The sequence below is a fragment of the Coturnix japonica genome, chromosome 3 (genome assembly GCF_054131305.1).
Source record: "Coturnix japonica strain WE chromosome 3, WE-NBRP24, whole genome shotgun sequence".
Taxonomy (NCBI): Eukaryota; Metazoa; Chordata; class Aves; order Galliformes; family Phasianidae; genus Coturnix; species Coturnix japonica.
Window position 1 is genome coordinate 82,377,302 of NC_140665.1, and position 19,235 is coordinate 82,396,536.

Genomic DNA, 19,235 nt, shown 5'->3' on the forward strand with positions numbered 1-19,235 from the left:
ATGACTTTTGGTGTCGCAGTGATACCTGAAAGCTGGGAACAGCTCTTTCACATTTTTAACAGTGTTGGGTTATGCAGCTCAAACAGATCTGAACGTTACCTTTTGCTTATGTTGGGAGGCCTTTACTCCTTGTTTTGCTCTCTGTCTTTTGCTGTTTAAATTTTCACTTTCTTTTTGGTTTATGGTTTATGTTTGCACTTCTGTCATTCTACATATGACCTTTGGACTGTGCGATGCAATGCTTTCGGTTACCTGGTATGCTGTTTTGACACGCACCATTTATGTTAAATGCTCCATTGCTTTTATTGTGTTGCATTAAAGGAAGAAAAAAAAAAAAAAAAGAGACAGGAGAATCGTAGAATCACAAGGTTGGAAAGGACCTATAAGTCCAACCATCCTCCCTTTATCATACCTACAGAAAACCCCTAAACCATATCTCCTAGCTCCCTATCCAGACACTTCTTGAACACTGCCAGGGATGGTGACTCCACCACCTCCCTGGGCAGGCTATTCCAGTGCCTGACCACTCACTGAGAAAAAAAGTTCCTTCAGAACTGAGAGAACTTAGATCTGAAAAATAGCAGAAGTGCATTCCTAGTAGACTTTCCATGATGTTTCTCCAGGATGAAAGACACAAGGCTCTGACTGGCAAAGTAAGAATAAATTTTCCTGTGCAGCGTTTGCTAGCTATATTAAATGAATGGTAGAGTGTAAAGTAGCAGTGTACCAACCAAAGCTGGCTGGCCTCAGCTTTTTGCATACTATGAAATGGAAATTTTCAACAGCTTTGCTGCTTTAATGTGATAGATTTGTTCAGTGTTAAAAACTTTTCGCAGTCCCACATCTGATTAGTTACGGAAATCTGCTGTTTAAATGCAAGCAAAACATATAAATCTTCATGAGCTGTTTCATGTCTTGATGTTAATCTTTTGTTTGCCACGTCTTAATGTTTACCTCTTGTTTGTGATTAAGCATCCTCTAAGACAGATCAAATTGCAGACAAGTGTTGGTCTAATCCTTTATTCATGTTATACTTCTTGAAGGTTTATGTGCCAGAAAAAGTCTTAGTAATCTCCCTTTAAGACTTCTGGCACTGGAGAGTATGTGTGGGGGTCTTTGGGTGTTTCTTTAATAAAAGCAAGACATTAAAACAACAATAAACAAAAACCCCAGTGTCTCAGCAAACCATGACAATATTTTTAACACCTTTGCTCATGTGAATCTTTGACTTCAGCCAAGGCTGAGTGTCCATTTGGACAGTCAGATGTGTGGGACAAATCCCCTGGCACAGTCAGCATCCTACTTCACTTGGATGTTGTGTTTCTGCTGTAGCAGACAGGTTTAAGAAGAAATTTCAGGTTCTCTTTTCCAAGTCTCCAGCTTAACAGCCCTGTCTCTTTGTTGCTGAGACCTAAGTTATGACTTCATAGAATGTCTGTAACTACAAGCAGTCATTTTGTCTTTAGTTATTCGCACTTCTTCTTGTCATATTCTCTGAACTCTGAATATGACTTTTCATAAATTAAAACCATAATAAAAAATGAAGCCCGACTTAAACACGGTTTGTCACTTCTTTTTGTACTTGATCTTTTCTTTGGTTCAGGGATGTAAATGAGGCATCAAAAAGTTACTTTTTAGTTCACAAAATGCAAGGAATAATAGAATTGTTAAGAGAGGTGATAGTTTTCTCACTCAGGAACAACTGGTAAGCATTGTTAAATTGTATAAGAAATACATGTTTCTTTCCTTTTCCTGGGAGATGTGGAAATAGAACTACAATCTTACAGATGTATTTGGAATAGAATGCATTTATTCCTAGCTAGTTCTACTGCACACAGACCAGCTGCTTTCATCTATAATGGTGTGGAATACGCAGCAGTAAGCCAAGACTGTTAGAAGCAGTGAGCCTTTAACCAGTGTTTGCAAACTGATTTTTGTGTTTTTGCTGCCAGTGTTTTTAGTTGCACTTCAGATACATCTGATTTGCTGTTAAATTTTTACAGTGCATTTATTATTATTATTATACAAGAAATATTATCTCTGTGAAGTCACTCTTGGTCTTTTGCAGAGCAAAGTCTCGAATCTTGTCATGATAGAGGGGAAAGAGAGGTAGATATATATTCAAGCATAAAAGCCATTTGTTTGTGCAAACATAATGTCTCCTTTCACAAGAATTATATTTGATTTTTCTGATGTTCTGATGAAGAAGGACTAAGTCAGGGCTAAACTCAGTCCCATGTGGTCTGAAATCTGGGCCGTGGCAAGAAGGCAGTTTTCCAAGGTGACCAGAGTACAGCTTTTACTGTGAGTAAAGGGAGCAAATGTCACAGCCACACCTTTATGTTAAGTAAATCACAAGTGCAAATACAGATCAAGGCCGTGAAAGAGAATGCAGCCATAACATCTACTTTGTCAATATGTAGCTTCCACTCTAGCAGATTATCCTGTAAGCCTTATTCTGTAACAGCTTTCTAGTCCATTAGTATTACAGTATACTCTTCTTAGAAATTATTTGCATGCAGGCAGCACTTTTTAAACCTTCATTCTGGATCCCATTGGTAAAAAAGTTGTAACATGTTTTGGTGAAACTTGTCCCTGGGTTATAACATCCCCGGATTTCTTTACTGCAGATCCTTCTAAAATAAAGAAGGAAATCACAGTGACAGTGCCTGATGATACTTAGCAAGTTACTTGGCAGCTCTTTGTAAGAAAACATACACATCTAACCCAGCAGTTGCTATTAATAGATTTTGCATATTGGTAACAAAAAAAAAAAAAAAAAAAAGAAAAAAAAAAAAAGTAGAAGCTATTTACAGAAAAGCGGAATGGGAGAAGAAAAAAGCTTGATTTTAAAAACATCAGAAGAGTATAGTTTGAACATATCAGAGGCATAAAAACTTTTCTCTTTGCAGACAGTTTTCTAGACAGACTGTCTCTTTTAGCCTCACCTTTCTCTGCCAGAAGTTTTAAATCTGCTGCAATGTTCCAGCCCTGAGTACACAGCACCGCCGTTCTGAACTCGTATGATAGTCATGGAGCAGCAGGTTATTTATAGCTGACAAACCAGTTAAAATCACATAAGCTGCTATGAAAATTCTGCATACAAACAAGAGTTTTACCCCAACACGCAGCCAAAGCAATCTCTGATCACTCATTTTAATCTTCCTTTCTGTGGATCACTGGATACATGCGAAAAGCGTAGGCAGTGAAAAAGTAATTTGCTAACTAAATCACTTCAGCTATTTGCTGTAGTGCTTGCTTTCGGATTTGGAGTGGAGCTAATAGTTTCAAAGGTTACTGCATATTTTTCTACTTTATCTTGCTTGAGTTACCGAAGGAAACAGGAAGTTAAAATGTATGCAAGATTTTTCTATTGCTCATAAGTGCTATGTCATCTCTGTGAAAGGCCATCAGCCTTCCAGCCTAGTGCTGCTGCGGTGATGTTTATTTAAGAGGATTGGTGGCCAGAAATAAGCCACAGTGTCTAATCAGACACAGGCCCTGCCTGGGCACACTGCCACAACATTTATTGCGTGTGCATTTCTCATAAGCAAAATGGCTACGTACTGAGGAGGATGGAAGGGAAGTCTGGAAGGAATTACAGTGCAAACTGCAGTTCTTAACTTTCTGAGGAGGATTTAAGTGTATGTAAATATACCGGAATGAATGAGGCAGTGTGACTGTGGGTTTCTGAAAGCCAAATGGGTAATGTCTGTGGATGCGTAAGGGCTGAAAAGGAAGAACAGTGTTTAGATCCTGCCAAAGCTCCCTTAAGTCCAGCTAAACATTCCCCTGGAAGAAAATATTTCAGAAGAAAATCAAGAAAGAAATCAGCTGACGAGAGACCAGATTCTTTACCAGCTAAAGAAAATGAAGAAAAAAGCCAATATGAAGTGGGAATTTCTGAAAACATCGAAGATCTCCCGAAGGGTATGGAATTGGCTTGCTCCTTACCACAGAGTGTAACGGTGGATGGTAATACTTTGACCACGAGTACAGAGCTTGCAGCTGATCTTGTTAAAGTAGAAGTTTTACTGAGTGAAACCAACAGTGATTCTCGCTGTCAGGACAGTTTTCCTGGTGATAAGCAAAGGCTCACTGAGTCTGCTGAAACAGAGGCATGGTTAAACGAACGGGACAAGAGGAGTTCAGAGAAAAGCTGTTCTTGGAAGAGGAAATATTCAGATGAATTCAAGACAAGAGAATTAGCATTTCTGAAGAGAGCAAGTGGTCTTTGTTATGAAAAAGCTGTTAGCTTGGATTCTGTTGTCCACCTTTTAGGCAAACAGCACAAAGAAACTGGGTTAAACAAAACTTATGGCAGAGTTGTTGAAGACGCTCTGGAAAGCAATAAATCTGAAAAGTTGCATCAGTTGCTTTCTAAGAGAAAAAGTTATCCACTTCTTGAACAAAAGAGATTTTATTCCTCTGATGATGTGTTTTCCTATTTGCCAAAAGAAAAAGCGATCTATAGCATTCCACCAAACAGGAGCAAGGTAAGTATTTGGCACAGTTAGTTTGCAAGTTATCTCAAAATAAATATTGGAATAGTATTTTTTTCTGTGTTATAAAAATGCCCTCATTATGCTGTATGCAAATTGTTAACACACGCTGTGATGCTTCTGTAGTCAGTCATAGGACAGGATGTATTGCTTGATCTTTCTCATAAATATACCTTTGTGCTTTGGGAGTATTGATCTATCTGTGTGCTGTTTTGCTACCTCTAGTTTGATTTCTTTCCTAATTTTGTAATAAGATTCCTTTACAGTAAAACCAAGGTGCAAGGTTAGTTGCAGGCTATCTGAAGGAAGACAGGTTGTTGTTAGTATTCATGCTTACCAGTTCAATTCATATTACTGATCCCACCCAACTCATCTTTAGTATAACTGAGATCTGTCAGTGTGGGTCAGATGCCAGTAGAAGAGTACAGTACAAAACTAGTTTCCCTTGCTGTACAGAGATATCTGAGCTCTGAGTGCTCAGAGAGAATGGGCATATGACAAAGGTACTCTTTCCAGCAGGAAGCTAACTACAGCTGTATTGCTTATTTATTTTTGAAACATGATACAAATTATACTTTTTCTAAGCTTAGATTTTAAGTGCAGATAATACACTCAATTACAATACAGAGTACATTGTTGTACAAATAGCCTCCTAATACGCGTGGAGATCTTTGCCCTCTTAATCTTAACTGGAATTCAGGAACAGCTTAGGGATGTTATTCGATTTGAACAAAAAGTCATTACTGAGTAGAAGAGCGAGACCTTGTCTGTTCAGTCAGGCACGACCACTTCTTCCAGTATGATCAGAATAGCAAAACTGTAAGTATTGCCACAAATGTTACTCCAACCAGGTAGATACCCTCCTTAGCACAGGGGAAAGGGGAAAAAAATAGACTCCTGTTGAGCACCTACATTAATGTTGAGGTAATGGTGATAAAACACTGCCCAATTATTTGAACATGAAAACTACTAACAGATCAGGCTAGACACACGAGTTGCTGAAATGTCTGGTTTTCAGTTTAGTTCCCTTTTTCCACTCAAGAATTTGAGGATAAATGATCTTAACATCACCTAGCTTTGACCTGAAAACAAACCAAGAAGGAAAGCAAGATTTCAGGCTTCAGCTTAGTTTACGAAGTCATAACCATTTTTCTTTTGAATATTTTTTATATCAGTATAAAACAATAATGCTGTTATTAATACAAATCTACAAGGTTCTCGATGCCAGGCTGAACTGGTATACATGATTTGCAGTTACGAATATCATTTTTTACCATTTTCTTTTCTGTAATTACAGAGATCAGTGGCATCCACATCAGCTTATTCAGTCTGTAATATATTTTCAGCTCGCACAGTGCTGAAGATGAGGCTGAAGATTGTTGGCTTTTTAGGTACCAAGAGAGATACACCAGAGGAAAGTGATGGATATAGTCAGCTAATATGCACTGTAACAGCAGTAAAACATTTTATCCTCTGAAATAGCATGGCAGCCACTACTGGATAATGAATGTGTCCTTTGAGTCTCTTCCTGTGACACATTAATATTTCTTTCCTTCTTATGCATGTGACACAATTATTTTGTGTTCACATATGTTCTATTACACCAACTCTGTTTTCCCATTTGCAAAACTCAAATAACTGGAATATTATTTTCTTTCTTAACTACTCACTGAGAACAAGTTTGCCTTGGCCTCATTTCTACAGCCCTTTTTCTTAGTTCTGGAAGTTGACTTCCATGAACAAGGTATATTCTAATACCGTTCTGGCTTAAGGCTGTCTTCGAGCAGACAGCAGCACGAAGGTCAAGAAGTTAAGACTGAAAAAGGCTTCCTATAGCAGCATTCTTCTCAGTGATGTTTTAGCAAATTGCAGGTAAAGCAGAAAGTCAAGGCTCTAGATTTAGCTTCTTTGCAGAGGATACTGCCCTTGTGTTGAAATAAGCAGTTTTCAATCAGTATCATCAAAGGGTAGCTTGTAGCTGGTTTTCCCACTAGTTTTTGATGGTTGCCAACATATGTAGAAACCAATGACTTCTCTATACCACAATATCAACCATTATTATCATTATTGAAGTTTAGTCTCCGGTAGTTTCACTTGCGGTTTATGGATGTGATTTTATTCCAGAAAAAATATGGCTAAACTAATACAGAAACAAAACTATTCATCTACTTACTTCAACTGTTGCCCTGCCCATAAGCTCCTCAGATGACTTTTTACTGTCTACATAGTGTCTAATACAATAAAATTATCTGAAGTATTAATAATAACCTGCAAAAAGAAAGTAACAAAACTCAAACACCCAAACCGAATGTGTATTTGAATCATGTTAGAAGCAACATGCTTCACTTTTAAATAAAAAAAGTTATCTGTATAACTAGCTCATTCAGTAAAATACTTCTTGCTAAGAAGTCATTGGTTTATTATTCCAGATATAATTTCAAATAGTTGTAAGATAACAAGATACAGGTTGCAGAACTCATGACTTGGTCTGCAGATCACATTCTTGAAAGACAACTTGCAACTCTTCCTTCCCTAGCTGTGCTACATGAATAAATAACACAAGATTGTAAGATAGCAGTCACAGATGAAAGTATCTGGTAGTTCTTGTATCTTGTAGGAAATTTTTCACACAGAGGTTGGTGATGTTCTGAAACAGGTTGCTTTTTAAATGTTGGTAATTTAAGAAAACTTATATTATATTTATAACCCTAACTTGACTCAGCAGTCCAGATGAGGCCTCACCAGGCTTAGTAGAGGGGGGCAATCACTGACATCTACGGGCCACACTCCTTCTAATGCACCCCAGGATATGCCTGGCCTTCTTTACCTCAAAGGCACACTGCTGGCTCATGTCCATCCTGTTGTCCACGAGGACGCTCTGGTCCTGCTCTGCAGAGCTCTTCTTCAGCAGGTCAGCCTCCAGCCTGTCCTGGTGCATGGGGTTATTCCTCCTCAGATGCAGGACACTGCACTTGCCTTTATCAAATTTCATTTTACTCCCAGTCAAAAACAAACTTGCTGAGAGGGTACTTTGTCCCTTCATCCCAATAATGATGAATAAGTTAAACAATACTGGATCCAGTACTGACCCTGGGAGACCATGCTAACAACAGTCCTCCCACTTATCACACGGGCAAGGAAGGCATTCAGTATCTGTTTTCTCTGTATCCTCTGTCACCAGGGTTCCTGCCCTCTTCACTAGCAGGCTGAATTTTTTAACTAGTTTTTCATCCATTATTTATGTGTTTGAAGAAGCCCTTCTTGTCCTTGGCATCTAGAGCCGGATTTAATTCCAAATGGGCCTTGGCCTTCCTCATTGCATTTTTTCATGCTCTGACAACATCCCTGTATTGATCCCATGTGGTCTGCCCCTGTTTCTACTACCTATACATCTCCAGCTTATGTTCAAGTTTTGTCAGGAGTTCCTTTTTCAACCATATGCTTATTTAAAACTCATTAGTTCTTTTCCCATTCCCAATGCAGTTGATTTATTACTGTTTTAAAACAGTATTTTACATATTTGAAGGCTGCTGTCACATTTCCATTAAGTTTTCCTTGCTTTGGACTAAATAAAAACAATTTTTCAGTCTTTCCCCCTTTATGTCTTTTTTGTTTTTCTCTTTTGGAATTCTCCAGCTGTTCCAGAAATTTTGCAGGGTGTTGTCCAAAGCTGGTCACACAGCCCCTTTGAGCTTTAAAAGAGCTGAATAGGAGCTTTTTACATTTATGGCCAAATGGAAATTCACAAAGTCCAACTGTAACGTCAAGGGAGATGAGTTCTTGTGATCACATGCAAGTTCAAATTCCATTCGTATAACTCTACTTCCCTCAGCGTGCTGTCAAACAATCTTATTTAAACACAACACATAACTAACTACTTAGCTACTAGGATGGAAAATAAATACTGTCTTATTTTTTGTTCAATAGTTAGGAATGTTTCTGTCAAAATAAGCATTTCAAAATGTTGATAATTAATGTGTTTATTATTTCTTTATGTTTTTTGGACATTTCTCTTTTTGAGTTAGCAAACATCAGAATACATTTCATTCATGATAGACTGTAAATCTGCATTTTGTACATCTGTATACTATTCTCTACTTTTGTATATTCAAGTCGATTATGTCCAGTTTAGACTTACTTCAAAACATTTGGCATAGGGTGGAATCAGAGGAAGTCTCCTTATGTTGTATGCTAGTCAGTTCTTTGGTTTCAGAATGACATTACTGAGATCAGCAACTTCTGAGCTTGAGGGTCCTTGATGTACAGATTTTCTAGACTGAATTATGTGGAGTGAATGTACAGACGGAACTATAAACACTAGTTCTCCCAGTAAGAAAGATGAAATAGAGTGCTATTTGAGAGTGATCCTGAGATACTAGAGCTGGCTACAGAATTGCCTCTGTCAGTTTTTCTTGTATAACTTGTAATTTCAAGGCTCTATGAGATAATTCAAATAGCAAACAACTGCTCAAGTTGGTGTGAACTCAACAGTTTGATCCATGCTCAAGGAATGACTGTGCTGTACTAAAGGATAACAGTGGGGTTGGTTTGATAGGCCTGTGGGTTATCCAAATGAAACATTCACACAGACTATTTGTTTTGAAGAATAACTTTAAACAGTGAAAGGTTTGATTGTCCCTACTTATTTTCAGTTCTAGCATCCCTAAGAAAATGATGTTATAAATACTGAAATTAACTCATGGTTAGTAGTACACATAATTATATTTTTTTGTAAGATGTACTGTTTCTCTGGCATGTTATTTTCTGGGGGTAGTATTTTAATTAGTTAGTTCCAAGTTAGTAGGATGTCCTAAAAATTACAGCTCATATTTGTAAGTATAAGAAAATACATCTCTTTGACTCACCATTTCTCTCACTTGTATTTTTATATTTTTTAAATGTGAATCCAGTGTTTATGATGAAGTCTGAAATCTTAGCCTTAGAATCTGAAATACCTTAAGGGACAGGAGTGCTCAGGTTGCTTCAGATCTCAGGCTAACATTGGTATTCCATAACCTGTATTTAAAGGGGCTATCTTTTTGAATAGAAAACAACTTCAGTTTCTGAAGCCAGTCTAGTCTGTTTCTTTTTCTTCAGCTAACCAGCCAGGGTGTGGAGTGGTGCTCAGAATCAAAACCCGGTTCATCTTAGGACAAACTAAGTACCTGTTTTAGCCATCCAGAACTTACGCTGAAATGCTGCCTAAGTTATTGGTCAGTTTCAGAAGAACTGTTTTCCTTGTGTTTGTGTCTGTAGTTACAAATGTTGTTTGCGTGTAACATCAGATACAAACATGACCTTCAGAAATTGCCTTTATTTCCAAAATCACATTTTGCTGGATGAATGCAGTATGCACTCAAATATGCTGTGTTTGCACTCTCTGCAGTTTGAAATGCACACAGCCAGCACAGTCCAATTAACCGTGAAGGAGGCTGAAGGTTTGAACCTAGCTCTAAGGAATGGCCATTAGCAAATTACATTGTTTGATTGCTTATGTTAAAATATATTACAAATGTGATGCTTAAGAATTACATACAGAGGACTTTCTGTAAAATTACAGAAAAAAAAAAAGTGGGTTTTTGGGTGTTTTTTTTTTTTTTAACTGGACATCTGGCACTTCCAGATGATGTCATCTTATTCAGAAGCGCTGGCCGGATAAGTAGTAAATGGTTGACTTAATTTATACTGTAGTCTGGTTGTTCTGTCATGAATAGAAACTAAAGCTACTGAAAAAATATTTAGTTTGCTTTCTTGCTTTGAAATACCAAAGAATAAAGGTAACCAACAGAAAGAAGGTTTTATGTTTCAGACTGATTTCATAGATTTTTACTAGAAAATTTGGAGAGATTTTAAGTTGATCTTTTGCCACCTTGGATTCCCTTTCTTGTCATGTGTAAAACTCATACAACCTATATTTCCCGTTGTAGATATTTTGTGTGGGACTTGTGCACCTAGACATTTCTAAACAATTGCAGCTGCAAGTGTTTCTTTTCAGTATTTTAAACCGAAAAAGGCTTTTTTCCCCCCTCTATGATTATTTCTTTAAAATGTTTGATGTAAACATTAGGAAGTGAGAATGCTATTGGTTGTTTGGAGGTTATTGATGGTCTAATATTTCAATGGTTTTGTTTTCCAGCACATATAGCATTTGATAAGTATCTGAAAAACTGGCTTCACAACTTGTTGTTTTAAGTCTACTTGGATAGAAAATAATTAAATTGATTTGTTCCCTGCTTTAAACTTAGTTACTTAATAGATAAACATGATAGATGGCTATAAATGACCATCATCCCCTGAAAAGTATGAAAAGTGGTTAAAGTTCGGTAGTTCCATTGCCTTGATAGACTCTTTCTTTTGTCCCCTGCTTCTCAGCGCTTCCCTCCTCCTCTTGTTAGGAGTTAACAGGGTAGCACTAGGAAGAAAGCTGCATCTCTTTGTTCCTGGCAGTGTGTTTTGTGTGGCTTTAATGAGAGAAAGAAACCATAATTTCCAGCCTGGTCTGCCTGAATTCCCCCAGGAAGGCGTCAGACAGAAGATAATGTCTGAATTCAGAAATTTCAATGCCAGGAGACATTGTTGTGACCATCCGCTAGAAAGCAGCATTTGTATGCAAAATTCCCAGTGTTTACCAGCTTTCCTGCTTTGTCTAATGCAAAGAGGATAACGGAATAGAATACAAAATCAAATGCTCCAAATCTGGCATAGAATTTTCGATTATGATCTTTCAGCTTTCAATTATTCCTAAAATACTTCATAGAAAATGTTTTCCCAAAATCATTCTCATCATTTTTCACTATAAATGATGCTTTCGTCAATGAATTCCAGAAACGCCTAGGTTATAATTTAACCTGTTTTAAGAGAGGAACTAACTAACTAACTAATGAAGGAAGTACAATATAAGTATGGATATTATATAGATGGAATATCTGCCCATAGCACATTTTATTTTATATTTAGTTATATAATGCATATTTAAGGTAGGTATTTATAAATAAAATTTAATTAACATTCAAATGATCAGCATAAAGTAAACATATTTAAATATTCCTCATTATGTAAGGCTATTATATTGTCCCTAGAAATTGAGGTTGAGAATTGGCTGATGCTATAAATGTTATTTTTTATACTGAAGACAACAATGTTTTGTAGATAAAGCATGAAATAATTTGGTGCGTGAATAATCATTCATATATGCAGATGCTAAAGAAGGAAAAACCTTTATTACTGAAGGCCATTTTTCTGTAACATCTGAATTGCTTTTTTAGTGTTAGAACTGTTGTAATACTTATATTTGTTGAATTTTAGATATCTGATATCCATGTTACTGGAGAGTCAGAGGACATGTCTGCTAAAGAGAGATTGCTCCTGTGGTCACAGCAGACAACTGAGGGTTATGCTGGAATCCGTTGTGAAAATTTCACTACCTGCTGGCGTGATGGAAGATTATTTAATGCCATCATTCATAAATACAGGTAAGTTTTACTGTTCTCTTGAGATATATCAATTACGACATTGTAATCTACATGGAGAGACTCTGTGGTTACCTTGCCTATAAACAGCACTGCAGCTGTGGAGATGACACTAGCTCTTCCTGGGCAGTCCTTTGCTTCTTGGAGACATAAGATGCCTTATTAGCCCTTTTGTGTCCCTCATTCCTCAGAGGAGAGACCCCATGAAACCTGTGCATCCTTCAAGGGTCACCTCCAAGCTGTTGAGAAGATTGTACCTGAGGTTCTAGTTCCCTGTCTTCTTCACATTCCCTTTGGTCATATGTCAGTGTACAGGCAGGGTCAAGACAGAGCTAAACAGTACAGTCCAAATCTGCACTGCTGATTAAGTCCCTCAACTACTGCATAACCTGAGATATGTCTTAATTCCTCATATTCTTCTCCATTTGACTTCATTTATCCTCTGAAACTGAGAACTTCTAGAGTTTCTCTGCTTGGAGCTGAGATGTACTCTATACCTTCTGGAAAACAACAGGGCATTCTCATGGAAAATGAGACCAGTTAGCTTGAGCACTACCAGAATTAAGAGGGCCCTGTTCTTACTCTATGTTTCTGTGACCACTCTTTTTAGCACTAATAAAACCATTGGTGGCTTCAGGATACATTAGGTTTACTTACTTTAAATCCACTTGAAGAGGTCTGCTGATGTGGTATAGTCTAATTCTAGATTCTAATGAAGAACCAGAGGTCTCTTGGTAAAATTGACTTTGGCATCAGAGCACAACAGAAGAACAAGATTTAAGATCAGTGCTTTGCTCAGCCTTACCTATTGTTAGGCATCCCTCTGTATTTGTACATTTCTTTGCTCCTAACTTGAACAAGGAGGTTTGCAGGTTTGTTTTTTATAGAACTACACAGAGAGGAGAGTCTTCTTGCCACTGGGCAAATTAGTGTGTACTGACTTGTCCCTCACTTACGAGGCTTGCAAATTCTAGGTTTTATTATAGCATGAGTGAAGCATTTGTGTGGTATGCTCTGGGCTATATCATGAGGAAGTTTGAAGGTATGCGATTTCCTTGGTATAATACTGAAGGAGAGTCCCAAATAAGACATGTTGAATTTGTGTCTTTCTATGCAGATCATCTGTTTTTTGGGATTTCCTCTTGTGAGACCACTTGTCTCATGGCAGAAATGAACCTAGGAAGAATCAGCATGTATGCAGTATGGGGACTGGGACGCTGAAGCAAAATGGGAGATAAATGAGTCATGCAGATATATTCAACTCCCCAAGCTGCGTAGAAAGGCTGTAAGCATGGAAAGTGCTCTAAGTCCTTGAGAAGATAGCTGTGACATTTCATAACTTTAAGGCAACAAGAAGTTGCATCTGAATCAGTGAATTGTTTTTCTGAGTAATGCTTCTGTACTGGGTAGACAGTGAGGGAGGAGATGCATCACAACAAGGAAGTCTTCTTTTAGTAAGGTTGGCAAGGCAAAGGAAAATAAGTGTGAAAGGACTGGACTGTTTTGTTGGTTGTATTTTGTGGGGTTTTTTTTTTACTTCTGAACAGAACAGATGAAATAATGAACATAGCACTGATGGGAGTTTGGACAAAATAAGCCGTTTGAAAGATACAGAGGGAGGGGAGGGGGGAAAAAGAGGGGAAAGAACATAAGAGATGGAATAATATATTTCTTAGATCTTTTTCAGAGGCTTGTGCCAGGGCTTCTAATGGTGAAAAGCATAGTCCTTACATCTTAGCAACTTGTAGTTGTGGTACAGATCAGTTCTGTTCTCTGGCTGTGTGACTGTAAATGTTTTGGGGTATTAGTAACTACCTGCAGTTGCTCTGCTAAAGTGCTGTTTTTGGCATTGTTCTGACAGTTTCATTCATGGCTTTTTGGCTAGGAAAAAAAGGCACCTATGACATGAGTGCTTTGCATAAAGCAGATAATTCAGTGGCCGAGGGTCAGTGTCTCCTGAGTAAGTGCAGAGTTCCCCTTCTGTGCGTTTCTATGTCCATTTCCATTTATCTCATCCTGTTCCTGTAAACATGTATGTTTAAAGTATTTATCTGATGGCTTTTTTTTTTTTTTTTTTTTTTTTGCTTTGAGAGGTCATAGTTCTTGGGCTCAGTCACCTCACTGATGAAATCAATGAGATTCTTCCACTGATTTCATTGAGGTTCTGTGTTTTTTTTTCCTTTGCAGTTTTGTGTCTCTTAAATAGAAATAATAATTTCCAGCTATTGCTCACAAGATTGGAACGGTCTTTCCAAACAGTTGCCTGATATTTTTAACTACAGTGTTTTATTCCAGAGAACAAAAATAAATCTAGCTTATGCTCATATTGGTAAGTAGGTTAAATACTAACAGAATGCACATATTTCTGGCTGTGGCTCTCCATATGCTCAGTTTGTCTGTTTTAGTAGCTTGCAGACTCCATTTTGCAGAGCAGAGCTGTTCTCAGAAGTCAGGCTGTGTGTCTGCAAATGCTGCTGGTTGGCATGTTCCAGGGCAGAGAAGCTCCAGACACCAGCATGTGCTGCTGGAAAGCAGCCTGGCAGAAAATGACCCAGGAGTCCTGGTGGACAGCAAGTTGAATGTGAGCCAGCAATAGGCCTTGCTGCGATGAAGGCTAGTGGTATCCTGGTCTGCGTTAGGCAGCACTGCCAGCAAGTCAAGGGAGGTGATCCTTCCCCTCTACTCGGTACTGGTGAGGCCACGGTGCTGGGTGAGAAAGAGACATGGGCTTACTTGAGACATATGAGGGGTCACAAAAGTGATTAAGAGGCTGAAGCAACTCCTATGAGGAAAGGCTGACAGATCTGGGACTGTTTGGCTTAGAGGAGGCTCAGGGGACATCTTATCAATAAATATACGTCTATAAATAGCTGAAGGGAGGGTGCAGATTACAGAGCTGTGGTGCCCAGTGACAAGTGGCAATAGGCACAAACTGAAACAAGAGGTGCTGTCTGACCATTAGGAAACACTTCTGTGCTGTGGGGTGGCTGAGCACTGGCACAGATTGCCTAGAGGCTGTGGAGTCTCCTCCTTGGAGATGTCCAAAAACTGCACCTTGCTCTGGGTTACCTACCTGGGGACAGGAGGTTTGGACAGGACGACCTTTTGAGCTTCCTTCTATCCTTATCTGTGCTGTGATTTTCTGGCCCAGGCAGCGGTGCAGATCTGGTGTGGCCACCTCAGAGCCTGCCTGTGGGTGTGGAGTACTCCTGCAGAGCACGTGTGCCAGTCACAGTGCAACGTGGCAACTCCTCCTGTGCCAGGTATGCTGTGCTCATCAGAGATGTCTTGTGAAAATACCGCACAGCTGCCCCACCCTGGGCCAGGAGGCATGCCAGCTCACAGCAAGAGCTGAATGAATAAACAGGGATGGGGCTCCTCAGCAGGAATACAACTGCCAGCCAGTTAGAGGAGTCACAGAATCACTGAATCACCAAAGTTGGAAAAGACCTACAAGATCACCCAGTACAACTGTCCACCTACCATCAATATTTCCCCACTAAACCACACCCCTCAGTACCACATCTGAATGTATTTTTGAACACAAAGTTGTGCTCACAGCCCTGACACCATGGCTGATGAGTCTTTCCTGGATATGCTGTTCAGAGAATGAACTATGGGCCCAGTATGATCCTGCAGTTGGTCTTCAGTGAGGCTAGGAGATGTCACTGTCTAGTTCTAGACAACAGGGTACTAGAGTAGTAGTTTATAATAATAAATGAATGTATGCATGAGTTTCCAGTGAGTTTGCAATCTTCATTAAATAATAAGAAAATAATGTTATGAATGACAGAAATGAGGGGGGAAATGTTTTTATGTGATGTGTGATCAAGTCCTTTATGAAAGGTTACACATAAGCCCAGCATTTTCAAGAAAATTCTGCTTGTCTCATCTATTAAACAGCAGCTTAATTTTTCCTTGAAGACATGTTATTTGCTTCAGTGTCTTGCATTGGAAGAAATGTGATGTTTAAAAAGTACGCGATATTTCTTTCATGCCATTATGTCATATATAGAAAAAACCTGTAAGCCAGACTTCAAAATTGGCCAGATTTTCCCAAAGATATTGCCATATACATGCTTGGGTCTTAGTCTTGCATCTCTAGACAGTAGGCCATGCTTTAGGTAAATATGTTCGATTTGTGTTTCCATTTTCTTACATATGTGCTTTTCTCCCAGGAAGAAGAAATGCTTATTTTGTAGAACTGTGTCCTGCTGTTAAAATGCATGTAAACAGTTGATATCTATAGATAATGAACACTATTCCTATATATATAATCTTAATTATAGATCTGCACTCCTCTCTATATTTTGTTTTCCATTTTTTACGTTTTAGTCCCAGGTGTTGAGTTGTCTGAGTGGATTCAGGCCATGCTGTCTGATTTTGTGTTGTGTGGAGCAGCATAGCTTGTGTTAAAATATTGAATGTGAGAATCTACGTTGGCACAACCAGCGTCATGTTACAGGAAGGACCAGCAATTAAAGAGTCACGGGCCCTTGATCCAGTCTTCTTTATGCAGTGAGTGCAGATGTGTCCAGTTGTGTCTGCACTTCCACTCTTAGATGAGTTTCAACAACTGTACAAAACAAAGAGGCAATGATTAGGAAAAAAGGTATGAATAAACCAAATTCTTAAAACCCAGTAATTAGGGCAGGCAGCAATTTGATGAACAAACTGGAACACAGTACACACATGAGGGGTTTGAGACAATAAAATAAGTGAGGTCATTTCATGTAATTCTATATAAAAGCTTGCTGAGACCATGTGAATACTGTAGCATACAAATTTGAGTGCTACATAACAGAAAAGCTAAATACTAGAAATGTTCCAAGAGAAAAAAAGTGGTAATAAGTAGTTCAAAGAGATGCATTTTGAGCAGAAGTTAGAATAACAATGTCTCTGTTAGAAGAAAAAAGTGTGTGGGGCCTGATGACATGCAGCAGGTCCTGAAGGAACTGATCGATGAAGTTGGTAAGCCATGCTCTAAAAAGTTGTGAAGTTCCTAGAGACCAAAAAAGGTAAAAGTCCCTCCCATTTGTAACAAAAGGAGAAGGGAGGACTCAGGAAGCTACAGGCTGGTGAGCTTCATGTCTGTACCGGGGGAGATCATGGAGCAGCTCCTACTGGAAGCTGTCGTTAAGGCATATGCAAGATGAGGAGGAGATCTGAGACAGCCAGCGTTGTGTCACCAAGGGCAGATTTCGTTTGCCAGGATGGTGGCCTTCTATGTTTGGCATCATTAGACCAAGTAAGAGTGACTGATGTTGTCTATCTGGACTTCTGTAAGGCCTTTGATGTGATCGCACACAACATCCTCATCTCTAAATTGAAGAGAGAGGGATTTGAAGGGACACTATACAGCGGATAAGGAATTAGCAGGAAGACTGCAAGCCAAAGGGTTGTGGTCAATGGATCTGTGTCTAGGTGGAGGCCAGTGATGAATGGTGTCCCTCGGGGCCATCTTAGGATCAGTGCTGGAGCACCTTTGTCATTAAGATAGACTCAGTGAGTTGGTCTTGTTCAACCTGGAGAAGAAAAGGCTCTGGGGAGACCTGATTATGGCCTTCCAGCACTTAAAGGGAGCTTATAAACAGTAGGGAGTCTGACTTTTTACAGGATCTGATAGTAATAGCATAAGGAGGCATGTCTTTAAATTAGAAAGAAGAGGGGAGATTTAAATTAGATGTTACGGAGACATTCATTACTCGGAGCTGTTTCAGCCTTATGCAAGACAGTATGACATGTATGTATAGATAGGTGTATGCTGAGCATAGGATGGCAGCGTGTATGGCATCCCTTTGATGTTAAAACATGTTGCAGGCAATCAGGTACTGACATGAATACATTCCTTAAGGGGAGGGACAGGGCTACCTCAATTTACAGTAACATGTTGAGCCCCGTGGGGAATGAATGCAAAAGAAAACCTTAAAATGCTAGGGGATATGTTTTAAATAAAGAGATTAGTTGCATCTGCTAGTTTTGGCTTGCTGTTTTGTAACTTGTAATTTGTTATTAACCAGCCTTAACAAAAAGAAAATGTCAGTTTGGTTGTGTTCTCCCCTCTGTCATTGCTCAGAAAAATGTATGTTACTATTTTCAAGGGTTTTTGGTGTGTAAAAGAAACTAATTAATTTGCCATTAAGATGTAGCAATTTGGGAAAATATAAAGTGTTTAGGATAATTTAAAATATTGACAAACAGGCATTTATGTAATGATTTGCCTGAGTATGCAAATAGCTGATGACTTTAGAAACATAGAGTAACATCAGCTACAATGTAGTTGGATGCTCTCTGAAAAACTCTGATGTCTCTTGGTACAGACTATATTAAAATAGTACTGGAGGCTGGCTTACAATTTTAATGTCTTGTGATGTTTTGCTTAGTCTTTGTGGGTACCAGATGGGAGGCTTCCAGACATTAGGAATGGTTATTTTCAGATCTGGGCTTAGAATGATCCTTGTTTGATATGTTGTTTGCTGGATCCTACTGCAAAGTAGCAGCTGAATGAAAGATAACAGTTTTCTTTTTTTGCAGTAACTGATAAGAAAAAAAGTCATACTGGGATGACTTTATGATACTCTTATTTTGGCAAAATGGAAGTAAACTGAAGAAAAAAGAAAAGCTTTGGATTGAAAGGCCAGCTTTTCACACAGGTTCCACGTGTCTCTTGCTCTTAGATCATCAGTAAAGACTAGAACACATTAGGGTGTCCAGAAGTGCCTGTTGTCTGTGAGCACTGATGGGGTGGTATGTGGTTAGGTAGATAAATAAGATAAACAGGGAGTGGTCTTGGTCTTCTGGCAATGCACTTGGCACATCTGTGACACATGAAGGAACATCTGCTTCCAAGGCAAGATGGCACAAGGAGCCTTTGGGAGATCTGCTTTTGATCTCCTTGTGTTACCTTCTCTCTCTCTTTCCTGTTGGTAACATTAATCCCACTGGCAGTCTAGGGCATCAGGCAGTCACTGCTGGGGAGTTGGAAGGAGTTTTCTCACCAAGCAGAGCAGAAAAATCATTTAGTTGGATTTCTTCATTGTCTTCTTGATATTCAGACACTCCAAGGAGAAGTGGTTATTTCTGCAGATCACAAAGTAGGGGTTGAGGTTAACGAATATGAGCCTTTTCTATTTAAATGTAATCACAGGGAAAAAAATTGGCAAACTTGTATGTAGCATCACCGTATCTAAAATGATGTTATCTCATATTACAAAGAGAATGTAAAATCTGGTTTTAAAGCTGGTGAAAGGGTGGAATGAGATCC

At 38.8% G+C, this 19,235-nt stretch overlaps 1 protein-coding gene across 43 annotated transcripts in view; it reads left to right on the forward strand.

Moving 5' to 3' along the window:
• The window catches only part of DST (dystonin), a 280,915-nt gene that overhangs the window by 115,818 nt on the left and 145,862 nt on the right, over positions 1–19,235 (forward strand). For 42 of the 43 annotated variants that reach the window (XR_014944222.1, XM_015859182.2, XM_085542024.1 and 39 more), the window contains one exon: positions 11,808–11,974. Coding sequence is in view for 42 of the 43 variants with exons in the window: in XM_015859182.2 (XP_015714668.2) it covers positions 11,808–11,974 (167 nt within the window). In the remaining variant the exon portion in view is untranslated. Of the gene's footprint in view, positions 1–1,678; positions 4,497–11,807; positions 11,975–19,235 lie in introns of those variants that run through there. The other variant, XM_085542030.1, reaches the window with a different exon arrangement.